The sequence below is a fragment of the Athene noctua genome, chromosome 1 (genome assembly GCF_965140245.1).
Source record: "Athene noctua chromosome 1, bAthNoc1.hap1.1, whole genome shotgun sequence".
NCBI lineage: Eukaryota > Metazoa > Chordata > Aves > Strigiformes > Strigidae > Athene > Athene noctua.
Window position 1 is genome coordinate 154,916,881 of NC_134037.1, and position 15,672 is coordinate 154,932,552.

Genomic DNA, 15,672 nt, shown 5'->3' on the forward strand with positions numbered 1-15,672 from the left:
AATGTTTGAGTTTGCATAAGATTTACTCCATCTTTAAAAGCAAAGGCTGACTTAAACAATTAGGTGTTACTCATGATGCTTGCCTTTTGACTGTTCAATATGGCACATGCAAACACCTGCAAGTGTAGCTCTTTCACCTCAGGAGTGATGCATGCTTTATCTAATCCCTTTGCAAAGGTGGTTTTACCTTTTTGGATTTTTTTTTCCTTCTTGCAGTGTTAGTGAGCAGAAAGTGTTTACGCATTAGGGTTGCAATGAACAAATGAAACACCTTTAATCTAAGATCGGTTTGAGGTTCTGCATAGTAGCATAAATCCTAGGCATTGCACTTTAAAGGAAAACTAAAGAAGTTTAGTAGTACTTTCCAATATTTTCACTTTCCCTACAAACCTTTTTTTTCTATTTAAAGTAATTCTGTGTATTTTGATCTATGGCTGCACAACAGAACTGTTGCATTGCTAAGCATTTATCCATTTCCCTCTTCTTATTTGATAAACTTGCAGAACCCAGAGTTAAAGGAAGCACCAGAATGAAGACATGTATTTAGAAATTGTATTGTCTTCAAATGAAATAGCTGTCAAGACACATTCTCTCCCTCCCCTTTGAAAATTCAGAGTTCTTTCACAAAACCTGAATTATTAGTCTTTGCAATTGCCTGCTCCACAGCCAAACCAAAAGATTTCAGTTCCTTTTATATGGACATAGAACAACATAACTATAAAATGCCATGCCCACCAACTTGGGGGTTGTAGACTTAATTGCTTCTGGGGGAACCTGGCTTTTTATATTTTCCTGTTCCTAGAGTTGGAGCCTTTGCATAGGTTTCAAAAGTAAGTCAACCTTTTCCAATGAGGTAGACTTAACTACACCTAAGACCTTTTAAAGTGATGTTTATATACCATTTCTTAAAAACCATTCCATTCTAGAGATTCTAAAGTTTATAGAGTAATTTATTTTAGTGCTTCATTATCCTTACTTTTAGACTCTTAGTGTCTAAATCCCTCTTGCTTCAGGTTAAGTCCTTTATTCTTTGTCCCCTGTGGAGGTTATAGTACACTTGATTCTTTTTATCTCAGTTGAAGTGCTGCATGCTTGAAGATGGTGTGTCATAATGTTCCCTCAGACTTGTCTCAGATCTAAACTAGACAGCCCAAATTATTTCCAAGTCTTTGGATGCATTTTGTATACCTATTGTCATTTTATTTTTCTCTCTTCTAGACCTTCTGTAATGGTTCTGCCTTTTTTTTTTTTGGTGAACTGTGGCACTCAAAATAATAACCAAGACTTCAGCTGAGTTCTTAGGAGAAATGGGTGAATCTCTATAAATACCTCAGTGTAACATTTCATACTTTCTTCAACGCTGCAATGATGTGAATTGCAGGTTGAACATGAATCAGCTGTGGCTCTTAGATCCTTCTTGGCACAAGTCCTCATTCTATAGCTGTCCATTTTAATGTTTCTGGGAGACAAATTTGACACCAGTTTCTTCTGTCACCTTACCTAACTCAGATATTGCTATCTGTCTTCATGACACTTCCTTCTGTTTCAGAAATTATTTGTGTCATCTCTGTGCAGGTTCCTGGGAGTGTCTCCAACTTGGTATGGCAGAGTCCCTACTTCAAAATATCAGGAGTCTTTTACCTTGAGGACCTCCTTTCACCTTACAAAGTCACTTGCTCCTTTGTTTTATGACTACCTCTCTCCTTCCCATCGCTGTCAGTGTGAGAATCATCAGTTTAAGATGTTGTTATCCTAGGGCAGCATAAATGCAGCTGAGACGAGGAAGTTCCTCTAAGATAGTGGTGGCTAACATTTGCTAGCTGTTTCATCAGTAGAGCTGTTTGGATTGTCTAAAAAGCTGCTGGGATGTTATGTATTCTTTCCTTATCCAGTTTTAAACAGAATTTGGTATATATAGCCAGTTAAATTCCTTTAAATCTTCACGTAGGAGCCCGAGACCATCATAGAATAGGTGGTAGAATATAGGAACTTGCTTAGCTCTGCTTGTAATAATCAAAACTGATCTAGTCTCAACTTAATATTTTCTGGTGCATCGAAATCAGTCTTGCTGCTGGATTTCCATACTTGGCACCAGTCCATTGAACCCATCAGGTCTGCCCCTTCATTTTCCTCACCCTTTGCCAGTGGTTGCATCACTGTGGTGGTTTATTGCCTATCCATGGGTTCAGTTGCTACTTCAGATCTGTCCCTCATGCCAAGTTTCCCAGCCTACTTAAGTTTGAAGTTCCTACTCTCTGCTTCCTCCTGGTACAAGTAAGAAGTTGATAACACAGTAATTATTTTAATGAACTAGGCAATTACCAAGTAAGAATCATTTATTTAAATGATGATAGAAACTTCCTAAGTAAACAGATTTGATAAGAAGGGTTTTTTTTAGAAAAGAAAGAAGATATATGGGAATAGATAAATAGTGTGTACATTTACTATATATACACTAGTATATTTGTCACAAATTTCAACATACAACTTAAAATTGCTTTGTAGAATTACAAACAATGTCAGTCTTTCTGGATCTTATGTACCAGAAGCACACATTATTATATAATAATGTTACAAACCAACAATACATTTCTTAGTAAAGCAGTTGATTAATTTTGCATGTTAATTTCAGTTGAATAAACATTATAAATGCATTAAGCCAGTTTGTTTTGATGAGTAGTTTCTTTGTTCATTAAGAATTTTTTTCAGAAGCAAGCTATTTTGTTTATTTAGTTCTCATGGCTTAGTTAACAATGTCTGCGTTTTCTAAGGCAATGTGGTATACAATAAATACCACCTTTATGAGGATGAGCCAGTGAGAACTAAAGCATTCTGTGGCCTAAATGGGGAATGTTACAAAATTGGTATATTAAAGTCAGGTAACCATAACTTTGGAGAAGTGGCATTATTCTTAATACCTTTAAGAAATGCTTCCTTCAGCCTATCACAGGAAGCTCATGTGTGTCTGATAAATACTTTGGGTAAAAGTCAGCTTTTTTTTTCTTCAATCCCCATGTAAGAATTTACAAAAGATGAAGTTATTTTAAAACAAAAAAACCTGCATGAATTTCATGTAGTATAGGTACATTTTTACAATCTGTAACTAACTGACAGGAATGCAAACTGTGCAAACTGATATATATATATATATATATATGTGTGTGTGTACATATATATTTTGTTTTTTTAAAGAGTTTAGTCTCAGACTGTTCCCCTTCTGTTACAACTTCTGTTGACATCTGCTCTTTATAATCCTGTGATTTAGGATTCAAGTCATACCTGAGCTGTTGCAGCTTAATAAGTTACTGTGTCAGCTGAGATGCTGAAAGACCTTGGACCTGCTCCAATTGCAGTAAACATGAGCTAAAATATGTTAGCTTAAATCTCAAAAATGTTTTTATTTTACATTTGCTACAAACGAAAAGCTTGCATGGAGTAGGTTACCATGGATCAGCTGATATTCAGAAATGTGTTTTTCTGACATAAATTATGCTAGGTAAACCTCCTGTGACATAAATTGATTGCACCACTTGTGGTGGTAGTATCTGACAGCAGCTCTTCACTGTATTGTCTTTTTTTCATGCAGATCAGGAACAATGTATATGTGAGAACATTATTTCTAAAGAGAATCCTGTATTTTCTGCTCTAAAACCCTTGCATGCCAAAGGAAACTGTTGTGTTTGATCTGCTTTCTGAAAGCAAGTGAAAGTCAAGGATTTTGGGGTTTTAATATTGAAGTGATGTAATCACTGGCAATATGAATGGTAATAAACTTCTGAACCCATAGGGTGGTGGTATAAATTGATAAATGGTAAGGAGCTAGGGAGGTGCAAAGAAGTAGAATAATTCAATGAAAGTGTGGTTTGGAGCTGACCTTGATAGATTTTTTTGTATAACAGTGGGAACTTTTGTTAACCACATAATTTTCAGCTAGGGTATGAGTTCTTTTCTGGAAAATACTCCTCATATAAAGGAGTTTACTTTTTAACCTAACTTTCTACTTTATTGTTGTGTAAGAATTTCATCACTCTTACCTGACTAGAGACTAGCTAAAGGAATATTTCCCTCTGAGTAGTTAATTGGAGAAATCCTATACTTCTTCATCAGCATGTGTGGCTGCTGGGTTGCGGCTTACTCCATCTTCAGTTGTGACCACTGTTGCTACTTTCAGAGAAACAGCTCATCTCCAGTGGAGATGGGGTGCTCTTGTGTGACTACCTGCAAATGTGTAGCAAATACAACAGAAGTACGACACTTTGGAAAGTAATAGGTAGTGTGTGGTCATGGGAGCCTCCAATTACTGTTGACCTTTCTAGCCTTTCTCATGTGCTCAGGCTGTAGAACAGAGCCATGCTTGCATGTGATCCAGGTTGAGGTATTGTTTTAGCCCAAATTACAGTGTTCTCAACATGGCAGCTCATATATCAAAACTCATCTGGGTGTTACTTCCGCTGGTGGTTCTTGTAATCGCTTTAGTACTTCTGAAGGAGGATTTCAGACATCTGAGTTGAAGTATTCTTCTGATACACTGGAAGATCTGAGCTGAATATAAAAGACATAAGAATAAAATTATAAAGTGTTCCTTCTGTGGTCTTAATGTTTTTCCATACTTCCAGATCATGACAAATTGCCAGTTTACTTTGCAGGTAAGAGTGCTTCCCTTTAAAGGCTCACTAAGTAAAATAGAAATTTGAAAACTAAGTTGAAAACTAGTTTTTTAAGATGCTGGTGCTAACAGGAAAATTTCTTTTACAATTTCTCTTCAGTTTCAGCTTTCTGTGAGGACAAGTCATCCCATTATCTGTTCATACACAGCTATGGCAATGATTTTTTTATCATAAGTTCAGTGTTCTATTTTGATCCAGTGAGAAATGTCACAGACAAGTAAGCCTAGGGAGATAGGGGAAGCTGTTTCTACAGTGAGTCAGCTCATAGGAGAAAAGTCAGAGGCTAGATGGAGAAGCTCTTTGGGTATGAGTAATTGAGCTGGCCTGTGAAAAGAGAAATGCAGACAAGCTGCTCATCTCTCTTTGAGCAATCATCAGTTTCAAATGGGTATCTCTTTCTCCCAGAGTCTTTCAGCTTCCAATGTCCAAACCCCAGGCTGGAGAGTAGTCCCTTTCATAGCTCTTTGGGTTAACTTTGGCCTTGGAGGAGGGACACTGAAACCAGCCAACACTCTGTGTCTGTAATATTGCACATAAGTCTCTTTTACATTTTCCCCTCTCTTTCTGTCTGTCTGGCTTGCAAAATGAGACTTCTGGCCCTTGAAATCATGATAACCAATGACCTTGGCTTTTCTGAAGGACTTGTACAGGACATTCCTGTTGGCCCTGACTGCTCTGAAAGCACAGCTGTGCCCAACAGGGTGTTGATTTGTGTCATGGTGTGACATGGGTAATGAGATCTCTCCTTACTCAGGAGGGTGAGTGCTGTTGCTACCCTCAGGAAATAAGAAGGTTTATGGGGGATGTTAGTATCTGTTTCTTTAGATAATAGGAGCTGAAGAGGAAGGCAGAAGTAGGGTTGTTTTCACCTTCTTCACTCAGTCAGTAGCCTGTACAGCATTTCCCATGTGTCCAGTATGGATCCTCATTTTGGCTTCAGTATTTGGTTTTTTTAATTCTACTGTTGAGAGGAGATACTTTCAGTAGACAGAAACTGGATTTAAATATGTTCGGGAAAGGAATGCACAGACAGGATAGAGAAGAATTAGGTTAAGTAAGGAACTCTCTCGCATGTTATGAAACTGTGTGAAAGTATTTGGCTCACCAGTGCACAGAAATACTTGTAGAATTTGGGACTGTATTGGGAAAACTCTGCACACGTTACTCCATGAGGAGGGAAAACCAGCAACGCTTGGTTAAGGTGTCCTTTTTAGGATAAGGTTGTCTTCATCATGTGTTCCCTGGAAGCAACTTAATATGGTAGCTGGAGTAATACATTTAAGTGTATTGCTTTAAGAGGGCTTTAACAAACCATGGATTCTTAAATTTGTCCCATAGCTTTGTGAAACTTAAGAACATTAGGAGGAAGGAAGGCTGTGTGCATCATATCTTAGCAAGAGAAAGCTGCTGAGGTTTTTATCTGGCTTGGAGGTGGAAGGGAGCCATTAGCAGGGTTAGAGGTTGGAAGAGCACAGGGCACTGGAGGGATGAACTGGAATGGTGGTCAGCAATCCACGTGGACTCTCTCTCCTCTACAGTAAGACTTGACTTTCATTCTGTTTCACTTTTAATTTTGAGAAAGATAGTTTTGCTTTTCAGATGTGATTGATCTCACTGGAGATGATAAAGATGATCTTCAGAGGGCAATTGCCTTGAGTTTGGAGGAATCAAACAGGGCATTCAGGGAGACTGGAATAACAGATGAGGAACAAGCCATTAGCAGGTAAACGAACAACTTATATAAAGCAGAAATTAAATTAAAGAGTTGGAGATTGGCCTGTATTGCTTTTTTTAAAATTTTTAATTTAATAAACAATAACTTTCACTTGTGCTACTGATATGCCTGGCTTCAGGATGTTGCTTTAATGTATTGTATGTTCTGCACTGGAAAATAGTCTATTATGTGTGAGTTAGGATTTAATAGTATGTTTCATGTTGATGTATTTGCTTAAATATTGAGGAAGTGGATGGAGATAGAGGTTGTACGGTCATATTTAAATAGGACATAAACCAAAAAGTTTCTCTTGTGTATAAGGTAAATAGCAATAAAACCAAAATATAATTAAGAAGCTAATAAATTCTTTGTCCTGTATTTTGCAGTGTTCATTTTACAATAACATTTTCTCACCCCTGTGCTAAGGCTGAGATTGAGGGAGGGAGCAGTAATGCTATGACTTGAGTATACTAAGAGCAGTTGCTGTATTTTAGCTGATAAAGTATGTTATTAACCTATTTAACAAATAGGATTTGTAAGCTTTGAGTGAGGTTAACTTCTTGGTTTAAAGTTTTATGAATGTAACTTGCTCAACTTGGGTGTGCTAAGAGTCTTTAAGTTAACTTTGATCATATTTTACAATAACTTTTTGTACAGTGTGTGTTTATATGTAAATATATAATAATGAAATATTTGGGACTTGAACTAAGCCTGAGTGTAGGATTGTGTGGGAGGGATGCTGGGGGTTTTTTCATCTGTGGCGGGCCTTGGGAGGGATGTTGGTTTTTTTTTATTTGCAGCTGGCCTCGTTCTAGGTGAAAAGGACATTGATTTGATCCTTGTGCTAGAAGATTAAGTACTGCCTCCTTGTAAAAGACTAATTTTAAAAAAAAAAAATGTAGGTGGGGGAGATTCACCACAGTAATTCTTGGTTCACTGTATTTGGCAGGATAAATGGCTTATCAGAAAAGCCCAGCTCTCAGAATATGGAGGGTGTCCCTTTATCCACAGTAATTTTCTTTTTTCTGTTGAAAAATAAACGTACTAGTTGTGAGAATAAACTTATCCCTCTCTCCATCCTCCCTTTTGTGATAAAAGCCATCTTATTGTATGAATTTAAGATAACATATTTTAGAGAAAGGTGGGATGAGAGTGATCTATATTCTCACTAATAATTGGAAGATTTTGAGGGATTTTTTTTTTCCGAAGACCTCAGTATGTGCATGAATACAAGATTATGGTGGATGTTCTGTCCAGTTCCGATTCAGAAGTTTAGCTCTTGCATGTTCCTTCTGAAGGATAGTATTGTCATAATGAGAGAGTTGTGATTTAGGCAGGCACTCAGAAAGATGGACCTATTTCTGGATATGGAAATCCTTCTCCCTTTTTATTTCCTTTCCAAGCTCTGACTGCTTCTGCTGTGCTCGCTTTTTGGGAGCCTTGAAGCTCTAGGTTTTTTCCTGTAGACTTTGTTATTTTCTGCAACTAGGAAAAATGCACCATAATTTAACTAGCATGTATTTATAATGTTTAGTTACAGGCTAAGCAGATAAGACTAAAAAGGTCTTTTTAGTCTGAGAAGTGGAAAACAAATTATGCTGTTTTCTTCTGTGTGTACAAAAGCATATAGATGATCTGTTCAGTTATATACAAGAAAATGTTGGTTTTTTGATGAGATGTATATTTGATGGCACATGTTATTGTGTGTAATTTTGCCAAATTAAAAGCTTGTTGCTACCAAGGGGGATATGGCCTACACACCATACCACATTTTTTATACTTGCTGTAGTATTCTTTGGAGCCTTTGTGACATGAATTCATTTCCCAAAGCCATACAAAAATATTACTAATCACTAAAGGATTCAGAGTGTATCATGACACAGGAATGGGACTTCGCTTGTGAATGGAGGCAGAGAAGAGTAAGAATCTTGGGGGTTTTGGCAGCATTGAGGTATTAGATCAACTCAGTTACATATCAAGACGTACCCTGAGTTTATGGCAAATTATGTCTGAGTTGTACAAATACAGGAAGTTCAGAATTCTTGAATTCTTGATCTGAACTGCTCAATCAGTTTCCTTAATGACAGGATTTAAGACTGTTTTTAAAAAAGTTTTTAAAAATCACTTTGTAGTTAACACCCCACAGAAGAATGTTGGCATTCCAACAGAAAGCACAGTATCTGTGCAGGACTTCTCAAAACAAAAAGTAGAACGCTGGTTGTAAACAAATCAAGCTGCAGCCATTTACTTGTGTTTTTCCATGTTAAATCAGAAGCAGAAATCAAATAGGAGGTCAATAATAAGCAAATTAAACTGTGGAAATCTTTCATTTTTAATAATGCTAGGATGTGTGTATATTTAAATAGTTTTTGGTGTAGATATTTTTTTTCAAAGGTATTCATAGTGGTTTGGAACCTAATTTGCACTGATTTTTGTTATAGTTTCCAAGGAAACGTTAATGGAATTTCTTGATTTGTGTAATTAATGTTGTAATAGCATGTAGAATTTGTCTTCCTGAATGTTAATTGCCTTGTGCTACTTAATGAGGACAGATCTGATTACTGTGTAGGTGTTTAGAGGAGTGCAGCTGAAATGTCCAAGTGTCCAAGCTGAACATCTTGTACATGGCATGTTTAACGTTTTTTACTATTGCCTTTTTTAAATCTCCCAAAGGAAATGTGCATGATCAGCGTATTTCCTAATACAAAAAAGTTTCTCCTGTTTATATTAGTTTTCATGGTTTGAAGGCAGATGAGACTGGCCAGATAGGGCATCACTGGGCAAGCTTGTAAGATATGACTGAAAGGAGAAATTAGCTGGACTGTGTTATGCCTAGGATAGTAGCCATATTAAAATGAGAGCCCATACTGTGAAGTGTATAAGAATGTGCACCACGCCTAGGTCGTCTTTTTTTTTTTAACACGGTCATTGAAACTGTTGGGGACTCGGCACCGTGGTTAAGCATTGTGTGTGTAGATTAAAGGTGAAGCTGGGGGGGATGTAGGATTGGGGATATTCCTGGGTGTCTAGCTGTAAGACAGTCGCAGTGCAAACATCTTTCCTTGTTCTTTTAGCCAAGTAGCCTGCCAGAGTGGGCTTTTCTGCATCATGTTTAGTGGGCTTCCTCAAAACAGTTGTGCTGTGGACTCACTTTGCCCGAGGCTTCTTGCATTGTCTGGCTAGCCCCATGCAAGCAGCTCTGCAAAGCTGCTTGGCTATGCCTAGTTTGTTACAGAGAGAAATAAAACATTGCTTTCAAGTCCCATGCAAAGCCTGGTATTAACTAACCCTCACTCCAGAATTTCCTTCCAAACAAGATTCCAACACTTGGAGGTGGGGAAGCCTTTGGTCCTGTGAGGCTAGAGGAATGCCATACCCTGCACGTAGCTTACAGCTCTGCTGCTGGTGACTGCTGCTGTGCTCTCCAAGGTTTGCAAAGAGGGTGTTTCGGCTGCATAATCAGATTTGCTAAAACCTTGTACTAACTTTATGGAAGGATGTTCATTTTGTTGAGAGCAATGTGTGAGTAAGATTCTTTGTCAAGGTAGTTAGTCTTCCAGATCAGGACTGTGTGAGTATAGTATAGTGAACATTATAGTGTAAGGGGTATAGTCACTATGCTGGTAAATACACTTACTTATGTAGCTTTTGAGCTGATCATTAAGTTCCTGTTTACTGTGCTCACTTTTATTTGATGCATCACAGCTATCATTATGGCTGAAAATTATTTTTAGCACATAGGGTGTCCAGCTATTGTGTGTGCTCTGTGAGGACAGATAATGTTATAGCTAAAATTAAGGAAAAATATCATGAAACTTTGAGAATCAAATACTTTAAGACATGGAAACAGATTTGATGTGGAGCCACAGATGAGAAAATACTTTACCTGCTAAAGAAATACAAAAGCAAATACAAGGAAGGAATTTTAGTAGGTAATTAAGTTGATAAATGGTAATACCCTTGGGGACAGGGAAATGTTTCAGTTTGAGAACATATATTTTTTTTTTATGAGCTCAAATCTTGAAATATCTTGAAATATTCTTGAGTTTGTGGGGAAAAAAAAAAGTTTGTTTCACTGAAACAAAAGTAGTATGGTGTAGCTATTGTAGGCCTGTCACGACATCATTCTAAATTCAGTCTGGTCTGTCAGCCTTCCTGTCAGTTTTAAAGGTCCCTTCAATTTACTTTAAATGAGAATTTAAGTAAGTCTACCTGAATGAGAAATTATTTGAAATACGTATGACACCCATCAAATAACTTTTACTCCTAAAGCAGACATACACTGGGCATCTAACACTTTTGTATCAGTGAGAAGGGAAATTAATTTGATTGTTTCTTTACATTTTGGGGTTTGCTTAGGAGATAACGTTATCATAAAAGACAACTAGCAACTACTGAAGAGTCAGATTCCATCCCTGTGCATTGTTTGAAGAGATGTCAGAGCAGAAAGTCTTAGAGGATTATATGCCTGTCCTTTCAGTGCTGTTTACAAGGTTACCCGTTGAAAAAAAAATTGTCAGAAGTCAATTAATCATTAGGAAATTACAAATTTTGGGTTCTTCTTGAGATGTAGTGATACAAAGGTGGTATTTATACTTAATGGTGTCTCAGATTCTGATTGCTTCTATTTTTTTTTTTCAAAATAAATAGCAATAAAAAATTAGTATGTACCCAAAGCAGCTATCTACAGTAAATTAATATGAAGCACATAAAATGCTTCATAGTTCTTGTATTTCTTGTAAGATATATTTTCTTTCTTTGACAAGAACATAACTTGAAACAAAAATTTACAGTTAGGAAGCTGAGGGATTACAGTTTGAGTAGGGTTTTTTTTTTGCCTCCCCTCCTGTTTCTTTGTGGGTTTTTTTTTGGTTTGTTTTTTTTTTTTTTTTTCTAAGGTGTTCAAACTTTGTCCTTTAGGAACACCATTTACAGACCAGCCTAAACCTGCCTTTCTTTGATGTTTAGTGAGCCTAGAACCAAAGGGGACAACCCTTCATGCTGCTCAGACTGCTTAGATGCTTGTCATGCAGCTCTTGAAATCCTGTGCTTGGCGAATGTAGTAGTTCAGTAGCAGCTCAGCCTTTTATATGGTATTTGGACTAGATGGTCGGGGATAGTGACCACTGTGTCAGCAGTGCACATGCCAGGCAACTTGAGTAGTGTATTACAGCCATTGTTCTATGGCCTGAATGTATCCATCTTCATCTTTCTATTTAGAATATGTGGCTACCACAAATTACCTTTAAGGTGTTCTTTGTCACAAGTCTAAGGGTATGTGCTGATACAGAAATACTGTGTTGAGTGAAGCTTGAGTTTGGGAGTGTAACACACATCAGATCTTACTGTCATGTGAAATATGGACATTCAGCATAAATTATGTAGGAGCAGTTTCCTGCAAAGAATGTGGTCATTGATGTGTACAATTAACTTGTTGGGTGGCATTTTAAAAATTGTGGAGAGATGTCTTTCTGTGGCTCATAAAACAATTACTGGCCACGTAAAGTGATAAATACAGTTCTGCATAATTTCAAAAAATGGAAAATAAAAAAGCTTCTTCCATTTTTGAAAGTTGCCTAGCTAGCTTTGGTTTCCTGTCAGTTAAATAAATATTGGTGACTTTGTGCTTTGCATACCAATAAAAGCATTTGTAGGTGAAAGTGCTGCACGAATAGTACTGTCTACAATTTCTCATCCATCCTATATGAATATGATTCTTAAATAGTTGATGACTTACAGACATGGCCCTTGTATCTAGAGCTCTCACAGGAGATTCATTCACTCACTGATACCATTTTCCAAAAGGTAATGGAATTACTGTGGCATATCTAAAAGTAAAATAGCATCTTACTTTTGAAGACATATTATTGCATATAAATTTAAAACCAAGCTCAGGAACAATAAGCTATCAAATGATGTCGTTAAGATGTCTGTATTAGTAACGGAAAGTGTTTTACTATGTCTTCTTTTTTGTCTTTCTCACATTTTTCCCCTAATTCTGTTCCCAAAGAGTTCTAGAAGCCAGTATTGCAGAAAATAAAGCAAGTTTAAAGAGGACGCATCCAGAGGTATGGAGTGACTCTCCAAACCCTTATGATCGAAAGCGGCAAGACAACTGTCCAGTAGGATTAAAGAATGTTGGCAACACATGCTGGTTTAGTGCTGTCATTCAGGTAAGCACCCTCTTCAATTATCTGTGTATACTCTTCATTGTATTTATTGTGAGGTGAGTTATTTTAAGTGGGTAACTTAAGATATGTGTTTTTTGGGGAAGTTTAGGCCACTGCATGAGACTTTTTTGAGCATTACTTATTTATTGCGTCTCTTAACATGTTCATCCATAAGTCTGAAGTGTAGAAAGTACTGTAGTATAACCAAGTGAAGCTTCAAAACATTTGTTCTTAAAAAGTTGAAGACAAGGAGTTGAGTCTCTGAATATCCTGAGTGTCTGGAGCTCATGCTGACATCAATGGCAATTGTGGATGCCTAAAGACATGTGAAAATTAGGTTAGAGGTGAGGAACAGACTTTTTTATATTAAAAAGAACACATGTAAATGACTGAAAGGGGGTGGCTGACAATGGAGGTAGGTAGAGGAAATGACACCCTCAATCGTGGAGTGCTTACTAGAATAGCTACAAGGAAATAGCTTAGCAGGGTAAAAGAAGGAATAAGTGATAAAAAAGGAAGCTTGAGGAGGAGGAAAGTGAAGGTCTGATATGGATGCAGTTGTATCTGTTTTGGGTTGTTTTACCTAATACAGCCAGTGTATGGGCTCTTAGTCTGGTTTTGTGTATATATAGCTTAATTAAAAGCTACCTTTTTAAACATAGGATCAATAGGGAAATGAGTACAGATACTGCAACTTGTCTAGTGAAATCTAATATCCTAATATCAGTAATTCATTGTATATAAACTTTATGAATCCATCTTTTAAGAGATTTTTTTTTTTTAGAAGTGATTGCTAAATCTGCATATATTTCTGTAAATAAGCTGTAGATATATTCAGAAGCATTCAAACCCACAGAAGACTGTGGATCAAACTGGAATACAGTAGGGGAAAACTTATTTTTGGTCTAAAGGAAGCTAATTCAGTATCTTGTAACTTTTCATAGTCTGACATTTTGTGACAAAGCAAATAAAATATTCAATACCCATTTTTAACAAATTACTGTCAGGCTGAAGCATGTCAGATAAACTAATATGGTTACTTTCATACTGATGGTGGTTGTGCTTCAGGCTGAGTTCATTTAGATCAATGTTCTCTCTAGCAATTTCTGCAAATGGATGCTTATGGAGGAGTGCAAACAGTACTTATACTGCTATATTAAAACACTCCCAACATCCAACTGCTTTCATCTTGGGGGAGTTTCTTAATCATCTGCAGTTTGTTTAGCTGGTAATCCCTGGTGGACCTCTCTTTTATGTACTTGTCTCCCTTGAACCTTGCAAGCTTCTTGCACCCATGGGGTTCTTTGGGGAGGAATTCTGTAGTTGTGCTCCCTATTGCACAAAGATCCACCTTGGTTTTATTTGTTTTTCTTGAACCTGGCTCCCACTAGTTCTGTCTGGTGGACAAGACAGTTAAATGTTTGCTGTTACAGTTCTGTGGGCTGCTGTCATGCTCTTTCCAGGTCAGTGGTCCTTTTTTCCAAGCTGACTTATTTGTTGCCTCTATAGAATCTGTTCTAACCTCTGATCCACCTTGTTGCTGTTATCCAGATCTTTTCTAGCTCTATTAGCATTTTAGTTGGGGGACCAGGAAGGTGGGCTGTGAATCTATGAGGTGGTAGATGGACAGATGCAGGCTCTTCAAGGAAGACAAGTAGGGATGACAGGGAAGAGCGTTGCCTTCCTTGTGAAAGAGCAGATCAAATATATGTGGTACTTGTGTGAGACAAGATGACTGTTAAAGATGAGAGTCTGTGGGTCAGGATCAGAGGAGAGACTAGTAAGGGTACCACCCTGATTAGTCTGTTAGACACCACCATCCTCAGGATACAGATGTGGACAAAGCTTTCTTTAAGAGCAAGGAAGTCTCTTGATCATGGTCTATGGTTCTCATGAGGAACTTTAGGAAATATCCCAACATCTACTGGAAGTCCAACATAGCAGGACACAAGCAAAACTTTTCTGGAGAGTATCAGGGACAGCTTCTTGATACAAGTACTGATGGGCCAACTAGGTGTGATGCATAGCTGGATTTGTTGTTCCTCAAAATGGAAGAACTGGTTAGAGATGTAGTAATGTGGGTACTCTTGACTGCAGTGACCATGAAATAGTTGAGTTCAAGATCCTGGTGGGAGTGAGCAAGGAGTAGAAGGGTACAGACCCTAGAGTTTAGGAGAGCAGACTTTGGCTTCTTTAGGAAGTTTGTATCTGGGATCCCATAAAAGGCAGCTTTGAAAGTCAGAGTAGCTCAGGAAAGCTGTCAGCATCCTCTAATTGCAAGAAGGATCCATTCTGCTGCTCAGAGAACTCATGGCCAAGCTCCAGTGCAAGCAGGCAGTGTGCAGGCTCTGGAAGCAGAGATGGGCTACTGAGAAGGAGTTTGGAAATGTTGCCCAGGCATGAAGGGATGGTGTTAGAGAAGTGAAAGTTAACCTAGCGTTGAAGCCTCAAAGGTTGTCTAGGGTAAGAAGAGGTTTTGATGCTAGACTAGTCATAAAAGGCTGAGAAAGGAGAACATGCTTCTGTTGCTGAATATAGCAGGTGATATAGTGACAGCAGACTTAAATAAGACTTAGGTACTCGGTGCCTTGCTTTGTCTTGGTCTTCACAGATGAGATCTCTGACCGCTGTGCTTAGTTAGAGGGGGGGGAACTTTGAGAGCAGTGGTTAAGGATTGAGTCAGCGATTACTCAAGGAAACTTCACCCATGTAAGTCTACAGGACTCACTGAGCTGCATCCAGTGGTGCTGAGAGAATATGGTAAAGTCTTAGGAAGGCTGCTCTCAATCATCTTTGAAAGGTCATGAAGAATCAAAGAGGTTTCTGATTAACTGCAGACAGGCAAGAAAGTCAACCTATGGGACTGGAAGCTATGGGATGGACTGCATTAGCTGACCCTTGAGAAGATGGAGCCAAACTTTCCACAGCAGTGCATATCGGGAGGATGAGAGGCAATGAGAGTAAGTTGAGATAAGAGAGGTTCAGCCTGGATATAAGAAGCATTTTTCCCTATGAGGACCTGCAGGCAGTAGAGGTTGCCCAAAGAGGCTGTGCAGGCTCTGTTGAACCTCGAAGGCTTTTAGGACATGCCTGGAAAAAGCTGTGAGCAGCCTGATCTGAT

The 15,672-nt window shown here is 38.0% G+C and overlaps 1 protein-coding gene across 4 annotated transcripts in view; it reads left to right on the top strand.

Moving 5' to 3' along the window:
- USP25 (ubiquitin specific peptidase 25) overlaps window positions 1-15,672 on the top strand; it is a 92,598-nt gene that overhangs the window by 25,629 nt on the left and 51,297 nt on the right. For all 4 annotated transcript variants that reach the window (XM_074902044.1, XM_074902035.1, XM_074902054.1 and 1 more), the window contains exons 4-5: window positions 6,267-6,390; window positions 12,392-12,554. In XM_074902044.1, coding sequence (XP_074758145.1) covers window positions 6,267-6,390; window positions 12,392-12,554 — 287 coding nt within the window. The remainder of the gene's footprint in view (window positions 1-6,266; window positions 6,391-12,391; window positions 12,555-15,672) is intronic.